Below are 20,830 nucleotides of genomic sequence, written 5' to 3'. Positions count from 1 at the left end.
CTCCAAAACAGGGTTCATAAGGAAAGACCTTGAACTACAAACTGTGCTTCCAGGTGCCATTCACGTAAACACTGTAGATTTTCCAGAAAATGCAACATCTTTCAGTGGCTTGACTAGATCAGACCATTTCTTGTTGGCACTTGGAAACACTGCTTACTAAGCACAGTTGGAATACTCATGCTGTCCCACAAAATATGAATGACAGGCTCTGGATAGTAACTTAAAAGAAACCAGATGTCAACTAAACAAACAGACCAGCACAAATAAAAAGTTAAGAAATACGTAGCTTAATTGATCTGGCTTTTACTCATGGAGTCTTTGGCATGAGAAACTCTTACTTCTGCTGTGAAAGCAAACTCTGCTCTCTGATTATTCCGCAAAGTTAGCTAGGGAAGTATGGGTTGTGTGTTGTCAGCATTTCAAACTTTCCAACTTACAGTAAGTTGCCTATTGAATGAGAAAGAGAAAATTGTTGAACAGGCATTAATGTGTGGCAGGGAACTTGTTTAAACCAGCAGTACACAGAGAGTACTGGTTTTAGGGAAATCAATTCGACACAGTTTTCGAAGCACACTAAAAGAATATTTAATGTTTGTCTCCACAGATCTATGTAGATGGATCACAAAGGTTTAGTGCTAAATGATTTCTCTCAAGACCAATGATTGGTTTAAAACACTCATGGAAACTGCTTTTGATTTTTAGAAGTTAAAAACCATTTCTCTTCTGATTATTAAGCCACTCATGGATGTAGGAAACTGGTTAACATTCTCCAACAGCAAGTCCCCACTGCCCCCTACAGCCAGTGTCTCGAACAAGGTCTGACTCCAACAAAATAGCGTTCATCGGGTGACTCAAAAGCTAACTTTAACCAAAGTATTTTCAAATGAATTTCCCACTTTACATATCGGTGTCTCTTTCCTGATGGACAATGATACACAGGTGGCCTGCGAAGAAAGTAAAAAGAGGACACAATCCCATTTTCTTCTTTGTGCTGAAAAAAAGGAGGCCTGGAAAGGGTTTTTTTCTGCTTCTTTTTTGCATAAGAAATTCAAGTCTTGCCAACTCCAGTTTACCCAGAAAACTCGCTGGATGATGGCAGAACTAACAGGATGAGGATCCCACAAATAGCAAGGAAGTGAAACACGACTGAGACAGGAATGGATTTATTCTGAGTGTAGAGCACACAGTTTTTTGGTTTTTTTTTGTCTTGTAAACACAGTTTTACTCAAACACGCTGGAAACACAGGAGAAGAGATGTCATTTCCCCTCTAGTTCTTTTCAACCTCACTAGATGAACGGGTCAGTCTACATGGACTCAAGAGCCAGCAATATACAGATAATACACAGCTTTACTAATCCTTCACCACAGACCTCCACACCACTGCCCCCAAAACGGCCTAATTATTGGATGGAATCAGCTCTCGAACAAAGAACAGCTGGCAGAAGCGGAACCCAGGCAAGACAGAGATGACTGTGATGGGCATAGGAAAGTACTGTGAAGAGCTTGCACCCACAGTGCAATCTCTGTTGGTTGAAGATACATACCCACAATTGGTCAATTCGGTCTGTATTCTAGCAGTACTCTTGTATCCCTTGCTGATGCTGAGCTCTCACATAGCAGCAACCATGAGTAATGCTTTCTACCACCTCTGCTTGGCCAGGAAACTCCATCCTATCCTGGTGGATGAAGACCTGTCCTCAGTTATTCAGGCCTTTGTCACCTCTCAGTTTGATTACAGCAGTGCCGTGTACCTGATCATGAAGCCTTCACCGCTTAAGAATCTCCAACTAGTTAGGAATGTTTCAGTGCATCTCTTCAGCAACGCAGGCTCCCTCAGACATATCAAACCCATCCTCCGCTCTCTACACTGATTTCCCATAGAATTACAAATCAAGTTCAAGGTCTTCGTCCTTATTTTCAAAGCGCTCCAGGGCCTGGGCCCCAGGTATCTAAAAAAACAACCAAAGCTCTGGGACAAAGACTATGGTTAACAACTCTGCTCTTCTGGCACAACTGGAACCCGCAACAATAAGAGTAAAGCTCGTCTGTGGGGGAGGCAGAACCTTCTCCAAGGGCAGTCCAAGACCATGGAAAAGCAAGGATCATCACAAACCTCGCCACTTTTCACCTCAAATGCAAGGCATTTTGACCTGCCTTCTCTTACATAAACACACTTCTCCCTCTGGGGAAAGGGTGACAAAACAAACATGTGACTGACGCGTAGTCACATTGCTCAATGCACTACTGGATGGCACTTATATTCTACTGTGATGAGCGTGATAAAAAAACACAACAGTGAATGACTAAGAAAGCTCCCAATCCACTTCTCCAGGTTCTCCAAGGAGACCTCTAGCAAAATAGGGAAAACAAGTCAGGAGTTTCTGGTAAAAACAAAAATGTTAAACACACTTTTCAGTCCTTCCTTGTCCATCAAAAAAGAAAAAAGTGTCACTTCAGTCTCTATGGATAGTGGTGAAACAAAGGCTAGAGTAGAGGACAGGACATAGTTGCTTAAATACTATGATGTCAGCCACTGTTATAAGAATCAAGAGAGATTGATAGGAAGGATGATCATCTTTGGGGCAGAGACCATCTTTTTGTTCTGTGCCTGTATAGTGCCTAGGTCCATGACTGGGGTGGTTAGATGCTACAGTAATACGAACAGCAGCAATAATCCTGACTCAAGCAGGGCTCTTCCTTCTAGTTTGGAAAATGAAGACCTGTACATTGTTTCCTTGTTTTCTACGCCAAATTGAGCGCTTTTGCCCCCTCTGTTCTACTATGCAATCTGGCCATTGCTGGGGTGAGAGCCTTCTTCTCCGCAGCCCCTGTTGTCAGGAGCAGCCTTCCCATCTCTCTCCTCCTCAGTTCCAATCTCATTTTTAAATATATATATATTAATATATGTATGTTTACCTTTGCTCAGAGCATGTAGTTTCTTCCCCCACATTTCTCCCATGAATATTTTGGAACACAGTTTGCATGAGAAGTACTGTGCAAAATTAAGCTATATTGCATTGCTAACTGGACCCCTGAAGGGGGTGGGTTTAAATGTGGTCAGGACACCACCTGCTGATGGGACGAGAGATGTTTAGTGTGGTTAAAGCAGACAAATGATAAATAATGACAAGAATGGAAAACCAAAGACTTCGGGCCTGGAGAGAAGGGCAATAAGCTACAAAGAACATCCCTCCCCTGCCGTCTGCATCTTTCCTCCACTTCAGTTCACACTTGTCACTTTCTTCACTGCCCATTCACACACTGAGCTTCCATCCATCCCTAACTTACCAGAACTGGCTCAGATACACATCCCAGAGCAGTAGAACCCCTGTCTTCTTCTGTTGAAGGGACAGGTCATTTCTCCAACTTCTTCTGGCATCTGGCTTCTAACGGCCACAAATAATGAATTAGATATTGGGTAAGTGCTGTAGCCACTCTATTATGGCAGCAGCATCCAGAGACATCAAGCCTATCTACCCACTCTCACAATGATAAAAAGGACAGTCCATAGCCAGATGGCATATTGTTATTCTTGAGCTCTATAGGGCAGGGCAGAATCCCCAGTAGTAAAGATGTAGGTTAAACCACGGTGACCACAACAAATCCTGTGGTAATGAAGAAGGATCTTTCAGTTCATATGGCTGTTCTGAGGGACATATGAGAGCTGATCCAGAGAGACTAGGGGATACAGATCTGAGTTGTCTGCTAAGAAATGTGCCATCAATCCAAAATAGAGTTCTGCACCACTTGCTGCACTGTTCCTTAGAAAGGTTCTGTATGATGTGCCGTCTGACAGGCTCAACAATTTCAGAGAAGAGGCATTTTGACTTTAGCTGGTGTTTTAGGTGTGGCTTTGAGATGAAGTTGCGAAATAAGCTGTCTTGATGGCTGACCGTGCACAATAATGTGCCCAGGGCCCTGTTTTTACGCCTAATCACTGAAGGAGCAATGCCACCAAGGACCAGAAGGTTAGAAACTCGGGTTGTCCGGGTCGCACCAATGATGAGCCAAATGGCAGAGTTGATTGCTGAGCCCACCTTGCCTAGCCCCAAACTACCACACTGTATTCAGCAGGTGCAATAATTAGGGCATTGGTAGATTTCCATAAGATTGCAGTGCTAACACCCCATGAGTTGCCACAAAACCCACAGAGGAGTGCAACTCTCAACTGGATTTTACCACCTGTCTTCTTGATGTGTCGTCAAAAGGACAGAGCCTGGTCAAGCTTTATCCCCAAATAAGTAGGATACAGTTCAAAAATGATCGTCTGGTTGCTCAGGACCCGCAGCTGCCAATGAGATGAGGTGATGAGATGGAAACAAAATGGCACAGTCTTTAGTACATTTAGTTTAAGTCACCACTTTGAAAAGTACTTGGCCAAGGGGTCAAGTTCAGATGACAGGCAGGACTCCGGCTCCTCAAAGCTCCTTCTGGCGACTTCCAGGCAGATGTCATCAGAATGCATTAATTGAGTTGTCAAGATGGGCAGCAGATCACCTGCATGTATATTAAAGAGCATCGGCGCCAGTACAGGTCCTTGGGGAAGTCCGTTGTTCACATGACATGGTCGATTCGGACCATCTCCACACTTGAAATTGAGAGAGAAACTCTGAGCTGGGTCAACTAAAGTGATTGGTCTACAAATGCAGCTACCAAGACCACACAGCAATTTGCTAGACACCAAGAAGGACCACCCACACTACCAGCACCAACTGTGCAGCAGAGAGACTAGAATCAAGTGATTAGACGGCATTGATTTCTGAAGCCTGGAGCAGCATGTAACAAATCTGGGAAGGTAAAGAGAAACCTGCAGAGCCTAGTCAAGGAGAAGTCTATGTGGCAGTTTCTGAAGCTCTTTAGGGAGCAAGGCGGCTGATACATCACGGGCCTCATTTCCTTATAGGTAGAATTTCCTTTAAAAAAAAAAAAAGAATCATTTTTACTCTGTGAAAGTGGGACATAAACTGCCAAAAAGGGCTGGAGGGTTGGAAGATTTCTCCTTGCCGAGTTCATTATTTACCCTACTTACATTTTCCTCTGTGAAATTTTAATGAGATGTCGGTGTAGGAAGCTGACGAGATTAAGGTCCCATAAGTCATCCATATTCTAGTAAAGAGAGGCTTACTAGACTCTGAATCTTCACATAGCCACTGCACAGTGACAGCTTCCGATCCGAATGGTAAGGACTGTTGCTGACAAATGGCAGGGAATTAGTACCTCGACTGATCTTGCTGATCGGATCCTGGCAGTGCAATAGGCAGCTGTTTGGATCCCTGCTGCAATGTGGCACAATAATTCATTGCATGCACATACTGCACTCCTGTTGCCTCTGCATCCCCTCCAAGGACCATTAACCCTCCTACTGATGCCCTCTAGCAGGACTTTTTAAACATTATAAAGCACAAAAATAGATGTTACTCCTGGGGGAATTCTGCGTCACTGTGCATGCGCAGAATTCATGTCCCCTGCAGATTTCTTTGCAGAAAAATGACTTCTGATAGGGAAGCAAAGGGAGGCCACAAGAGCAGTCACGAGCTCCTCCCCAGCAGCTCAGGCAGGTTGGTTCAGGTGCCCAGAGCAGCCGGTACACACGTAAATCACCACAGGGAGTGGCTGGGCAGGCGTGCGGGTGAGAGAGAGAGAGAGAGAGAGAGACTGTCCCTCTTGCTTGCTATTATGACACACTTGGCACGGAGGGGCAGGACTCTGGGATATTTCTGAGGAGGTAGGTGTGGGGCAGGTTCTGTCCTCAGGCAGAACAGAATGTAGCAGCCTGCCTGCTTAGTGAATTGTTCCTATTGTCTTTGTGAATTCCCCCAGGAGTATAAAACAGGGGTAAAAAGGCTCCTTTACATTGCCAGAGTGGTGCAAAGGACAGTATGGCCCTATAAATGCTTATGGTGCTTTAGTGATTAGAACTGGTCTAAATTTTTGGACTGAAAAAATTTCCTATCAAAATGTGCTCCATGAACTGTTTCTTACCTTTGTGGAGATGGACAATAGCCAATATAAATTGTAAGTTTGATTCCCCACCCCTCATTTGCTCTTCAGTTGCCTATGATGTAACACTGAGCATATGGCTTGTTGAATAATAACTAGAAATAAAGGGTCAAACCTAGCTACATTACTATTAGACAAAGGGGCTTTGGCGATTTCCTCCAATGCTCCCCACTCCCATTCTCCATCCATTGTATTGTAGTTTAAATAAGTTACCAAAATAATTGAAACCAGTGTGATTATATTGCTTTATTTTGACAAATGAAATATGCAGAATTTCAAAATATTGTGTACAGAATTTTTAATTTTTTGGCACAGAATTCCCCCAGGAGTAAAAGATGTGACTCTTCAGTAGGGTGACCAGAAGGCAAGTGTGAAAAATTGGGATGGGGGTCAGGGGCAATAGGCACAGATATAAGCCAAAGCCCTGAATATCAGGACTGCCCTATAAAAATTGGGACACTTGGTCACCCTATTCTTCTTTCCAGAGGGAGGTGGAGCTGCAGAGAGGACCATGGGAGATAATGCAGGACTCAAAAGTTGTCACTCCGCAGGTGTGAGACAACATGCACCTGGACAAACCTCTATATTCCAGTTGTCACGCCAACCATTCTTTAAGCCACAGCTAATGCAAGTCCCTGTTAAAATCTTTCAGCATGATCAATCCTAGCCCCTAGCCCCACATTCTCAGCGGGCCCATTTTTACACTAGTTACACCATGTAGTCTACAAACCACATTAAGCCAAGTTCTTTTCACTCTCCTTCATTGGGTAAAGCAAATTGGAGGCCTGGGTATGCATGTATGTGAGAGAATGCAAATACAGACGAGAAAACCAAACAAGCCCCTTCAGGAAGAGAAAAAGGCATTGGATGCATCAACAACACAAAGTGTTTCTATAGCACCTTCCATATGAGGATCTCAAAGCAGTTTATACAGAGTTTATAGGCACTCCCAATCCTCCTGGGAGGTAAGTTACTATCCCCACTTTGCAGATGAAGAAGTGAGGAAGAGGGAGGTGCCGTGACTTGCACAGCAAGTGCGTGGCAGAGCTGGGAACAGAACCCAAGTCTCTTCCAAATCCCTGTGCAATTTCTCCATCCTCACTTCACTTGCTTCTGTCCTATCTTCCCGGGAGAAAAATTCATGCTCACTTCAGGTATATCAAGGAAGTGGGGAGAAAAGCAAAAAAAAAACCCCACACACAACACTTTGCTAGCCATTCAGGATAGGCAGCAAATGCCAGTGCAACCTTGTGGATTAACCCAGCCTTAACTGGAGAAAGCTGGGAGGTTATTCTCTTACCTTACAAGTTTGGTCCAGCAACAGCAAGATGCTACCAGTGAGGTGTGACACAGGCAACCGTGTATAACAAAGCTACAACACATGGAAATATAATAAAAACCTATGTAAAAATTTAACTAGCACTTTTTGGCCCTTTGATGGTTTGATTATGGATATCAGTTTACATTTTGTAAAGGCAGGAGACAACCCTATAAAGGAAAGTTTACTAGAGTAATAAAGTGAGTATTTCAGAGACACCTTTGAGGAAGGCTGGCCAAGACTTGATAGGGTGGAAGGGAAAAATGATCCTTCAATTTGTGACACTTAAATGCTGCCAGAGAGGTAGGATGTTTGAAGTGTAAAATAGACACTGAGCCTGCAGGTTTCAGCGCATCACTTTTCAGACATTACTAGGGTGACCAGATGTCCCGATTTATAGGGACAGTCCCGATTTTTGGGTCTTTTTCTTATATAGGCTCCTATTACCCCCCAACGCCTGTCCTGATTTTTTACACTTGCTGTCTGGTCACCCTAGACATTACAGGGACAAACAATATGATCCAACACCCATTAAAATCAATGGGGAGATTCATTGACTTCAAAGGGAGTTAAAGCAGGCCCAAAAGCCAGACTTAAGTGCAGCTCAAGGGTTCAGTAATTTTCTATAAAGCTTTTAGTGGTCCCAGGCCTTATTATCTAGGAAGCCCATCTTTCCCCTTATATTCTACTGTGGCATTTAAGACAGTCTGGAGGGTTTCTAGGCTAAGAGTCTCCGGGGGCAGCCTTAGGCAGGGGTGAAAGTAAAATAGAGCTCTTACCAGTACAGGGCTGCTCTGGCCCCCCCGAAAGGGGCGGGACCTCGGGTGGAAGGGGCGGGGCTGTGGGGGGTCACTGTCCCAACCAGTCCATCTGAGCTCCCTGGCCTGTGCTGCCCAGGGCTCCAGCGGTGATTTAAAGGACTCAGAGCCCCAGGCCCTTTTAAATCGTGGCTCCGGGGCAGCTACTTCTTTTGCCCTGCCCTCCCCCACCCCTGTCGGCGGCGGCCAGGAGGGTAAAAGGGGCAGCGACATTCACTGCCCCTTTTGCACCCTCCCATCAGCGTCCCTGCCGGGTCGTTGCTGCTGGTAGGGACCCAGCAGGGCCACCGATGGGGGGTGCAAAAGGGGCAGCGACGTTAAAGTCAGCAGTATGGGCTGGTACTGGTGGCTACCTTTTTCAGGTACGTCTGGCTACCTTTTACCGGTACGCCATACCGGCTCATACCGTCTTACTTTCACCCCTGGCCTTAGGTTTCTCTCACCATTGCCTTTGGAACTCCCTCGTGCTTTCTAATTCAAAGGCTGGATCTAGTGGCCTTCGGGCTAGGATGCACTGATTTGGCTTAGCTTTGGTTTAATTTTTCTCCACTTTGCCATTTGATGTCATTAATGTATTTTAATGCTGTAAATAAACTCCTACCTTCTATGGCCACTGGCGCTCTACTGGACACTAAATACAGGTCCCGAATGGCCACAGCATGTAGTTTTGATAGGGGAGCAAACTTTTCCCTTTGCACTGATTGCAGCCCGTATGAAACAGAAACGTTTCCTTTCGTTAGGTCTTGTCAGCATGCTAGAGCAACCTGGCCTGGGAGAGGTTAAACCAAATGGCCAAGTTTCCCTCTGTCTCACATGTGCATGCTGTAAATTATTCACATCAGAAAAAGCTGGTTCAGGAAACTGTCCACATCATTTCAAGCTTCAAATATCAATTTATCATTTATATGGCACCGCCCACCCCAAAGCCCTTTACCAATAGGAATCATTTTACAGTGTAATCAGAGAAACGCAGCCAATTCTGGGGTAAAACATAGCAGCTGTTACAAAGCATATTACAGCTCTACATAATTTAGGTCAGGAGATGAAGAATCCCATTGCCAACTGCAAGATCAGGGGAAATTCAGGGAGGCAGAACGGAATTATCTGGTTTGGGAATCTAGTCAGGACACTGCAACAAAAAGGGCCTTCTATGGGATCTTTAGTAGCCAGAAATCAGCAGGGTTTGGGGTTTTACATTGCAGCTGACGGATGATGCCACTGGTACCACAAGGCCCCAAATCATGTGGGGCATTTGTTTTTTATGATTCAGAGGGAAGAACACTTATTACTGAGTCACCAACACTGCTTCCTGCAGTGCCTAGGGGATCTCTCACTCCAGTATTTCCATTTTACTTTTTATAGTGTCAAAGCACTTTACAAACTTGAACTACTTTCCCTCCCCTTGTGCTTTTACCGACCCTTCCATCCAAGGACCTCAGATGGGTTATATACACGAACTATTCCTCACAACATGCCCATAGGAAGATATTATCCCCATTTCACAGATGGGCAGACTGAGGTAGGACAGTGAAGTGAGTTGCCTACAGCTACAAAGGAGACAGTGGCAGAGCAGAGATTACAACTCAGGAGTTCATGGCATCAAAACTACACAGCCCAAGGCAAATTATCAACTGTTCACATGCTAGGCCTCGGTCCAGCACCACACCTGAGCTACAGCAGGTGTTGGTCCTGCTGTAAGAGGTGAGCATCCATGTAATTACTTTTTTATCACAGGTGTCTAGTCTATGTAATACATGGCATTTTAGAAGGCTCGATCCATTGTGACCGAGACATGGCTTCCTTGCACCAGTAGAACTCGCTCCCTGCAATGGTTCCTCCAAAGCTGGAATTTGGTGCTGTTCAGGTGACAATGAAGGCCTGCTCTTTTTCACAGGCCTCTATTTTATTTTCAGTAATGGGTTGTCACCGAGATTGGACAACCAGGCATGTGAGGGGCAAGAATTTTATTAATACGTCTGAGGGTTAACTAGAGCCATTTGAGGTTGGGGTTTGTTTTTTTTTTTTTCTTCAAATGTATTCTTAGACCACTAAATACAAGGTCCTGGGCCTGATATAAATCTAGAAGAATAATACTGCTGCCATCACACCGATGATAAAGTTATATGCTGCTGTAGCAAGATGGTAAAAGAGAAATCAAATACCAGTGCCTAAGGTTTCCCATTACTCAGTATTATTATTATGGAGAGAGATTCTGGCATTCTAATGCAACGATGCCACCTTGTGGAAATCACGGCATCTCATCACCCACTGAAACAGACAACTCAAAAGCACTGCCAAACAATACCAAGCTACAAAGCAAGCTTCCTTTGAATTATTGAATGGTAACCGTGCAAAGGATCTGATGCAGACAGCAGCCTCTGTAATGCTCTCTTTATGTTGGACAACAGGAACAATCACCTTATCATACTTTCTTGCAATGAACTAATGCATTTTCCTACTATTAGGATGTGACATCATGGGAAGGTAAAAGTTTCCTATTTATAGCTACCTGCTGTATGGTACAAGTTTTACACGGTTAATGGATTGAAACTGGACAGCATGTTTGATCCTAGTCAGTGTCAGAGAAAGAATTTGTGGTTCTAAAATCAGCGTCTTTGAGACCAGCTCAGAGATGTTTCTCCCAAACCTGGTGCCAAACACCCTTTGGAAAAAAGCCTTCCCACAGTAACAAAGGAGAGAGAACAAGAGGGGAGGGAGGAGGAAACTCCAACTCCAAGCCACTGAACCTGGGCATGATGAAGAGCTGGGTTCCTTATAAACAAGCTCAATGCAAATCTCAATTCTGTAACTGATGCTTAGATACTACCTTGAAAGGGGCATTTGAAACACCAAAAACAGATTGGTGACTTACTGATTAGGCTAGTGCAAATTCCTCCACAAATCCCCTTATTGCACTAAACTGTCCCTCCTTCCCTAGGAAAAACAGAGGCTTCACAGCCATCGGGAGATGGTGAAATTCCTGACCTAGTACATTTGACTATTAACCAGTTATGCATGAAGGAGTGAAATCACTACAAAGCAGACAAAAAGGGAGATAAACCCAGGTGCCCGTGTGCACCAGACATTCAAGGTCACACGCATCTATAGTCCCACTGCTGGCATGTTACTTGTCTGTCCTACAAGAAAACGTTAGCCCAACAAAAAGAAAATGTGAGATGTTGTCCGAGAATGAGAGGAGGCTGTCACAGGAAAGGTTAACAACTCCACAAAGGTTATTTGTGACGTCCTAATGCAGGACAAGGGACCCAAGGTTGTGTACAAGTGAAAGAGAGAATGTGGGAATGGATAAGCATCCATGTTCTTTGGTTTGTGCCATCTCTCCCTCTCTTTTCCATCCCCTCCAGGTTTGCTGCTGTCTATTAAATTGTGGTGGGGATTTGACTGTATCAAAAGAACCAGCATAAAGATTATTTTCTGGGTATGGATGCAAGGAATTCTCCAAACGTAATAATAGCTTGCATTATATACAGTCTCCCATCAATGGCCTCTTCTTCAGAGATGGATAAGTATCATTAGCCCTATTGACAGAGGGAGAGATGGCACATTCAAAGTCAGAGCTTTATCAGCTAAGCCACATGGTTAACTACAGGGTGAGCTATCCTAGCACTCTGTTTCTCTTCCCCTCACCACAGCACAGCAGTAACACTGGACTCACCCTCCTCCTGAAACACACAAATACGTTGACTAAGACATGGGAAGCCCCCACTGCACCCTAGGCACCACGGTTCTTTAGGTTACCAGCAGGTGTCAGAGAGTCTCCACACATTTTATCTGCTTACCACTCAGCTGTGGCGGTGGGTACAGGTGGTAGGTGCTGTAGATATCATTGGACATCTGGAGCTTCAACTTCGTGTGTTTCTTCAGCAGGTCGGAGATGCTTTCCTCCTGGAAGGGAGTCTTCTCCAGGATCACTACAGCATCCTTTGCATCGCCAGAGGCTCCATTCACCTAGAGTTAGAGGTCAAGATCAGCCGGCATACATCAAATTTATCCTAGCTCAGCACTTATATACCCTCCATCACTGCAGTAGCCACGCAGCTTCCTAGCATTAGCCGCTTCCCATCAACGGGATGGAGAGCTCACCTGCTAACAACCAGCAGCATACTTGCCTCTGGCCACTTAACCTGCACGGTTGCAGATACTGTTCTTCACTCTGAAGAGGATGTGAGGGCTATGTAAGGGAGAGAAGTGGAGGCTGTGACAGACTGGCAATACCCTGTAATATGCTGATTGAACTTTATTGGATGAAGTTAAACCTTACCGATTAAAAGTTAATACCTTTGGGGTATATTGTATTGGAAATGCAAATGTTTATGTACTAGTGAGAGATTGAATGGCACTTCGTTAGCAGAAAGATAACATTAATGCTATCTCTGAAAGGCACAGGGAAGTCAAAGATCTTTTTGGTACTACATGTGTGATGTGAATTTCCGTAGGAAATGCCATGAGGTGAGGGGAATGCAAATTCTCCCTCTCCCAAGCCACCCTTTGGCGATACGCTCTGTATACTAACTACCTGCTTCTGGAAACTCCAGGTCAAAGACTCCTGATCTGTACAAAAGGGTGGACTGAACTTGTCATGGGTGTGCTGAAGCTGTGAGATGAACTGTAACCCCAAGGACTCACCTAGGTGTGGGGGTAGAGAGGAGAATTTATCCCACCATAACCCAAGTGAGAATTGGGATGAACTCTGGTAAGCTTATTAGCATGTGTGTAGGTTCTTTTATTGTTCTTTTAACTGGTTTCTCTAACACTTTTAACCTTAAGAATAGTGTAGGCCCACTTAGAAAACTCTGTGTGGTAACCTGTAACTGTAGCAATCACTCGGTTATCAGTCTCTGAAGAGAAAGCAAGCAGATGTGCTTGGACTGCCTGCCTCTGCTGCGCATAACACAGAGAAGGCAGGGAACTGTGCCGCCTGGGAATACCTCGGTCTGAAGGGAGAGAGACATGGGTCTCCATCCAAGACAGGCAACAGCTGGGGACTGGAAGCCTGAGAGAGGGTGCCATGGCTGGACCACTGAAAGGAAGTGCAGTAGCAGTCGCCCTGAACTGTGACAGAGTCATCAGATGCATCAGCAGCTAACACACAAAACAGATGCACAAATACTCACCTACTGAATGCTCGAGGGAGCAGGCCTTTTTCAAAGAATGTTTGCCCTGGGCAACTAAGGGAATACGCCATCCAGCTTCCTTTTAAGTCGTCCATTTGTTATGTGAATTTGGGGCTGAGTAAGGAAGTTCTGTCACAGGTGGTGGGTGGTACGGCTGTCTCAGCCTGTTAGCAGATGTTGGAACCCCACAGAGAGATGCTGACTGTTTTCTACTGACTCGTGATATCCTTGATTCCATTCCATATATAAAGGAGGTGGAATTGGGTTGCTGGGTAGAAGGATATAGGGTCTGGGACAGAGACCCCTTTGAAGAAACAGCCCAACCAGAAAGGGGGGGGGGGGGGGAAGGCCTGGGGTGAAACTTGTATTGTATTATCAGTTACTTTGTTAATAAAGTCACATCCCAGGAAGGCGGTGAGTTTGACCTTACAGACTTTGTCTGGAGCAGAGTGGGAATACCACCTGCTTTATGTACCATTTCATGGGATCTCCAGAAAACTCAGGCCTTTATCCAAGAATTTAAGATGGGTGTGAGCTGTGTAGTTCAGGTGATGGGATGCGATGGTTAGACCCAGCTCTTGCCACACTTCTGCTTTGTTCCTGGTTATGCAGTAATTAGGTACAGGCCCAAATTCCTGTATCATCACTTTGAGAGATGGCACAGACTTATTCAGAGGTGTTGTGTCAGATGAGGTAAATTGCAGAACAGCGAGCAAGTCTAAGCTGGGGTAATTTACATGCCAAGGGACGAGAAGAGAGGGATGTAATAAGGAGGGCAAACCAATAGGAGGATGCAAGAAGCATTAAGCTAACATCCTTCACTTTCCCAGACTTAAGACACCTTAACTCACACCCTCAGTATGTAAATTATTCTAACTCACACACCCTTACACCCACTTACAATGTTTAATTTGACCCATGTATACCTACTGCCTGAATTTGGCCCATGGAACCTAATAAACTCTAGTCTTCTCTTCTAAAGGATTTATTCATCCAACATTAACATGCTGCTTTGAAATTATGAGACACTTTGCAATTTCCTGACACTTCTTCATCTGCCTCAGTTCTCTCAAAGGTGGATTTACTGCAGACAATAAGGACTAACCCAATAGTATACCAAGCTTATATACTGAGCTGTGAGCTACAGTCAGACCTTTTCTGGCGGCTGTATGGCTGTAAAAGTTGAATTAAAAGAGTACTTACAAATTTCCCATTTTATGGCCCCTGAGTGGCAAGTCCATCCGTCTTATTTACAGCGTTTGAGTTACCAGCTAGTTTGCAATTCAATTTCACTTTAAACATGAAAAACTGATCTTCAGGCCAAAAGCAATAGATATGCTAATAAGAAAAATAATCTAAGGCTTTAGATAGGTTTCTGATGCTTTGTTACCGAGACCAATTGCAATCGCCCCACTCCAATATTTGCCTGCTTCACAGCACAGTAAACTGGATTTGGACAGCACCAGACTTAAAAGCAATTGTTGAGCCACTCTAACATGCTTAAACTTATCGTGAAAAGAAGTCTCTCAATGGAAAGACATTTTAATAAGGCTAGTTTAATGGGGCTATTTTTTTAAAACATTCACCTCCCTCCCTCCCTCCACTCAGTTTTGAAGTCTGTCACTAGTCAAAGGCAGAGACTATTCAGGGTGTTAAAAAGCGAAAGCTTGTTTGAAGGTTTGGGGCCAGGTCTTCTGGATTTTGCCAGATGGAATCTCAGGCATGTCCCTAGCTGGCTTCATACCACTGGGAGTATGTGGATCTGAATGATCAAGTAGCACATGGCTCGCTTATATAGATCTGAGCAGCCTGGGGCTTTGCACTTCTCAGTCCCAGGTGTGAATCCAGTCTGGGTTGGAAGGGAAGGCTGTTTAGTGACAAAGCTGGGGGTCGGTTGTGTGTGGGGGAATCAACATCTCATAGGCAAATTCCCCACCACACAAGCCAACTCAACTGGGGTTGTAGGGTTCAGAGACTGGGGTTCAAATGGCTCATGAAGACTGAACTCCTCTTGTGATCCCATGGGAGATTCCCTTCAGGTAAGGGGCAGGGGAGACAAACTGGGCCAGCTGGGACAGTAACCATGGAAGCTAATACTGCTCTTGCCTATACTGAACATATTGGGGGTGGATGGACTTTACAGCCGTCAATCCAGCATCGTTTACTAGTACTGAATTCACTCATCAATCCAGCATCGTTTACTAGTACTGAATTCACTTAGGAAAAAAAGAGACCTGAGGAACTAACCAAATGCAACCCAAGCAACAGTCAATTTCCACTAACAAAAGTGAATGGGAGAGAACGGACCTAACTGGGCAAGTAATGCTATAGATTTCAGGACTGGGGGACACAATTAGATTCAAGCAGTGACTTGCAAGTGTCAGGATGGTGGGAATTCCTGAGCAGAAGGACACAGAGGAAAGGAAGAGTTTCCCATAGTGGTTCAGAGAGGGGCTGGTAATTTGTGTCTCCCTTTCTATGTCCAACATTGCTTAGAGAGGATCATGTAACACTCCATAGTAGTTGGAAGTGGGCAACACCTAGCCACAAAGAGCACGATCCTGCTGACTGTCTGCTGAAGAAAACCATTTCACCTGGCTTGCAACCATATTCTAGTAGGTTTCATTGAGCTTTTCAGGGTGTTATGAAGATTTGGGGCCAGGTCTTCTGGATTTTGCCAGATGGAATCTTACAGCCACCTCGTAAGGAACAAACCTGTTGTACGTATTATTGTCCTCCTTGGGTAAACCTCACAAAGGCACGTAAATTACCTGTGAAAACAAGAGGTGGCTGCTTTTGAAAGCATTACCCCTTATTTACATAATACCCACCATCTAGTGAGTTAACATAATTGTCGTAGACACTGACTCCAATATTACTCTCCATTCTTTTCTCACTGCTGTACTCAAGGATCTCGCTCTATATTCTAGACATCTGTCAGCGGGTGGCATTCCTCCAAAACAAAAGCCATACATGCTGCACAGGTACAACACACACACACACACACACACACACACACACACACACACACACACGAATGGATTTAACAACAAACCTAACAACATAAAAGCCTCAGCCCAAGTTTGCTTCCAGGCTTGGAAGTTCCAAAGGGTCCTTTAGAACTTCTCGTCCCTACATCCCACTGCCCAAAGGGCCTTTTCCACCTCCCTTAAAGCCAGGGTGGAATTAACAAGCTACACCTGGCCCGGGGAGTCAGCAGGAATTAGTCAGCATTTCCTTGCAGGCTTCAAACACCTACTAATAGGGTGGGGCAACGGAAGAGCTCTGCCACCCTGTTACAGCATCCTGGGCGTTTATTTAACACCTCCTGCCTTGCACATGCATAAGAGAAGCTAAAACTGTTTCCGCTTCTTCTTGATCAATTCCGATTCTTTGCCTGTCTCTAATTTCACATTCAGAGCACTGTAGAGTTGCCCCAAATTAACAATTTGTAAATAATAATAAAACTCCCCTTTGGGGGCAGTTTTCCTTACCCTGCACTTGTGCCGAAGACTAGGAGTTTGAAAGGGCTTTGGGGGAGAATTAAAACAAGAATGAGAAGGATTGACATGACCTTCCTGCTGCCCTAGCACGATCTCCTTTGAATCTAGCACAATGCAGCAGCAGGAAGGATGGCCTCAGAGGACTCACAAATGGGAGATTGCTTTTTGGCTGGCACTTTTGAAAACTTGTTTTTCTTCAGGGTTCAGTTACTCTGTAAAGAAATTACAAAAGGGGCAGCCAAGGGACTGTGGTAGGGGATCTGTATTCCGCTCTTTTGTATTGTTCAGTACTGGAATTAGTTACGTTGGAGTCTGCTCATGCTGAAAATCATAAGCATCATCTCAGCAGAACCTAGGTTTCAGACAGACTTCACACAGAAACATTTACTATATGCAGAGGAGAGAGAGAGAGAGAGAGTGTGTGTGTGTGTGTGTGTGTGTGAGACCATTTTACAAAATACTTAAGCTCCAGACCAAAGACAGCTCTAGGTCAAATCAACCGTGATGTGAAGGGTGGTATCAATGGAAGAAACAGCATATCTAGCACCAACTTGACATTCAGTAGGTCTGGAAAAGAAGGGTAGCATACATTCTGAAGGGATGAAAACCAGAAACAACACTAGGATGGAATACGAAAAAGCAACCCCTCTCTTACCCACTAACTGTCCCCAGCACTCCTGGGGCTAGTTTCATTCCTGGTGGTAAGCAGGTGTACAGCTCCATGTGACTTCAATGAGACCTGCACCTGCTCACGGCAGGGCTGAATTTGAATCAGTACGAGTACAATGGATTTCCACACCTAGAACCCAAATCTGACCTCTCGTACCAGTGCCAGGCAGGAGTAACTCCACTGAAGACAATGGGGTCACAAAGATATAAAAGATATTCAGATTCTGTAGTGACCAGGCTTAAAAAAAAAGTCAGTCTAAAGCCCAATTCATTTCCTCCATACTGCCCTCCCCCAATTTGACTGGACAAACAATGTGCTTCCTCCTATGATGATGACTCTCTCAGTACCATGTGATTTGAGGAAAGGTGGATGATCTAGTGGTTAGATCACAGGATTGGGACTCAAAACTCCTGGGGTGCCATGGCCACCTCACTTAACCCCCCGCACTGCAGTCTGATCATCTGGAAAATGAACAGACCTGCTTCCCCGAGGTGTTATAAAGCTTCCTTAAAGCTTGCAAAACACTCTTGGGTGAAATGGCCATTTATAATTATTATTGCTGAGGCAAGGAGTCCCCAGTCCAACTAATCCACTCACACAGCTAGTGAGAATGTTACAACCAGAATGATTGCCATTTCCTCTTCCTGCCCAAGTCAGCCCAAATTCCTTTCCAAGCTCAAACCAGGCACACACAGCAGTAATAAATCTTCACGAGAAAACCAGTTGGTGGATCTTGCTTCTGCTCATGTGTGTTTCAAGCAAGGAGCTGCGGAAATCATGAGATGATGCAGTCCTGCCCTCTCTGGCTCTCCTCAGGCTTTGGAGGCGAATCAGCGCCCATGCTGACTATCTTGCTCATTAAAACACAGAACCAGAGGTGCTTTCCTCATATGGTTTGAAGCTCACGCCACTTTTATTTTTATTTATTTATTTATTTTTAAGTCATTTGCTCCGTGCTTCTTACATTCCAAGGATTTACTGGGCATGACAGAAGGATTTGATTTACTTGGATAATTTTAATAATGGAAATTGGATTTAGATCTCCTTTAAAAAAAAAAAAAAAGAGAGAGAGAGACATCCTCACCTAGAGCACAGAAGGAATGCAATTCCAGCACGTCACTGCAAAGCAGAGAACTGAGAAGAGGGCTGGAAAATATATTAACAAGCACTGCAGGCATCAGCTATGGCAAATTGTAACCCAGTGAAAAACCTACAGCATCACAACATAAAAGTGCAAAAGACCCATTAGTTCATCCAGTCCATCTGACCTGGGGACAAAGGCAAGATTGTACCCTGCAAAATATTTTTAAGACTTTTCTCCAGCCTAGTTTTTAAGAGCCTAGGCAATGTGGCTCCTACCATTTCCCTTGGGCGATTATGTACAGTGGAGTCGCATCATGCGCGCATTTAACTTACGCAAATTCAACTATACGCGCGCAATGAGTGTATGTCCCGGGGTGAGCGTGAGATGGGAGACGTGAATCTGCTGTTCCCTCAGTCGGTCTCAGTTCCTGCATGCCTCTCATAGTGTGAGCATCTCGCCACGCTGAGTGTGATTCTAGTGTTTAAAGGTACGTATTTTTTGTACAACATGGCCCCTAAACGCAAGCCAACTACTTCATCTGGTGCTCAACCGAAGAAACAGTGATCTGTTCCAACGCTGGAGGAAAATTTGGCTGTGTTGGACTTACTGAGAGACAGTATGTCGGTCTCCAACATGGCACGTAAATATGGCCACAACGAATCTAGCATCCATGCCATCAAGATTCGAGAGAGAGAAATTTGTCAAGCCATCAAGTGGCATCAAGTGCTCCAATAACTGCTAAGGTGACAAGCCAGGTGCGTGATAAGACTTTAGTGAAGACTGAAAAGGCATTAAACTTATGGCTGGAAGACATGAACAGTAAACGTGTGCCTATCGATGGCAACACGGTGCGAGAAAAGGCTCTTAGCCTCTACGCGTTGTTCAAACCTCCCGCCGAAGAGGGACGGCCTTCTGATGAGAAGGAATTCAAAGCCAACCAAGGTTGGCTTAACAGTTTTAGGAACTGCTTCAACCTCAAAAACGTGCAGCCTAGTGGTGAAGGGGGAGGGAGGGAGGGAGGCGGGTGCCATTGTATATGCATTACTCATCTTATCCCTTGGGAAACAGAGTGGGAGAAAACCAAGCTGTGCCCCCTACAAACACCCATAATACTTTTAAAGTGACACTACAATTCATTTTATATTCACTGATTTACGGTTTATTACTATGTCAACAGCACACAAACCATACATTGATTCCTTTCTCCAGAGGGAGCAGAAGACATCAAAACCCACCCGACACAAATGAAGCAAGGAGAAAAGAACATGATTTCTCTTCCTCAGCTGAAGTAACTATGTCAGTACAAAAGAGGGTTAGAGACAAAGATAAAAACAGCTTAAAAATGAACTGCAAAGTGGAAAGAGTCATTTGTGCCTTTTATGAAGTCTAAAGTATGCTCTTGCTTCTAAGAATTAGCGTTTCTCCCCTCCATCCATCATTGCGGGGGTCTCAACTAAGATTACAGCACTTGTGATGTCACTGTTCAGAGGCTGCAACACTCTCACCTAAGGCCACGTCTACACTACAGCGACTACACCAGCAGTGCTGAAGCTGTACCCCCATAGTGCAGACGCTTCCTACACCGAAGAAAGTGATTTTTCCTTCAATGTAGTTACTCCACCTCTTTGAGAGGCGGTAGCGAGCTTGACAGAAGAATTCTTCTATCAACCTAGCTGTGTCTAAACTGGGGGTAGGTCAGCCTAACCATGGCATTCTGGGCATGAAATCTGTCACAGTCCTGAGTGACATAGCTAAGTTGATCTATCTTTTAAGTGTACACCAGGCCTTAGTCTTCCGGCAAGCAAAGGGAAGCAAGATCCTGATATTTCACATGTACCAAACAAGGAGGGAAATGGATTTTTTTAAAGAAACTCAGGGCAGTTTTTAACCACCAAGTGCCAGGCCTGGGCGAAGGAGCCAAGTCTCCCAGCTGTCCGGGTGTAACTAGCAGGTGCTAGTGCTTCCATGGGGAAAACAGGCTTCCAAGAAGGTTGGGGATGGGAAGGGTGTTTGGAAGAGCCCAAGTGACCCCACGAACAGGCAAGAGAAAGGAGGGAGTCTACAAGAGTCAGAGACTTAGGGCCCTTTCCCCAGGACATGGTAAGGCAAACATTGGGGGGCCCTGCCATGGGAGATGCCCTGCCCCATCTGTCCCTCCCCTGCACAGAGGGTAAAAAGAAGGAACAGGGATTTTATCAGGCAAGATTGTGGGGCAGGACAACCACCCCAAGGACATGACCCCCCCCCAACCCGCATCCTTGGCTCAAAGCAATGCCCCCACTTCACCAATCTCCCCCCCCC

At 44.9% G+C, this 20,830-nt stretch overlaps 1 protein-coding gene across 1 annotated transcript in view; it reads right to left on the bottom strand.

The window, feature by feature from the left end:
- DCPS (decapping enzyme, scavenger) overlaps nt 1-20,830 on the bottom strand; it is a 55,063-nt gene that overhangs the window by 33,501 nt on the left and 732 nt on the right. The window contains exon 2 of the mRNA XM_034754720.1: nt 11,938-12,106. Within this exon, the coding sequence (XP_034610611.1) occupies nt 11,938-12,106 (169 nt within the window). The remainder of the gene's footprint in view (nt 1-11,937; nt 12,107-20,830) is intronic.

The sequence above is a fragment of the Trachemys scripta genome, chromosome 21, assembly GCF_013100865.1.
Source record: "Trachemys scripta elegans isolate TJP31775 chromosome 21, CAS_Tse_1.0, whole genome shotgun sequence".
Taxonomy (NCBI): domain Eukaryota; kingdom Metazoa; phylum Chordata; order Testudines; family Emydidae; genus Trachemys; species Trachemys scripta.
Note: the sequence above shows the minus strand (reverse complement) of the source record. Positions and strands in the feature narration are given on the sequence as shown.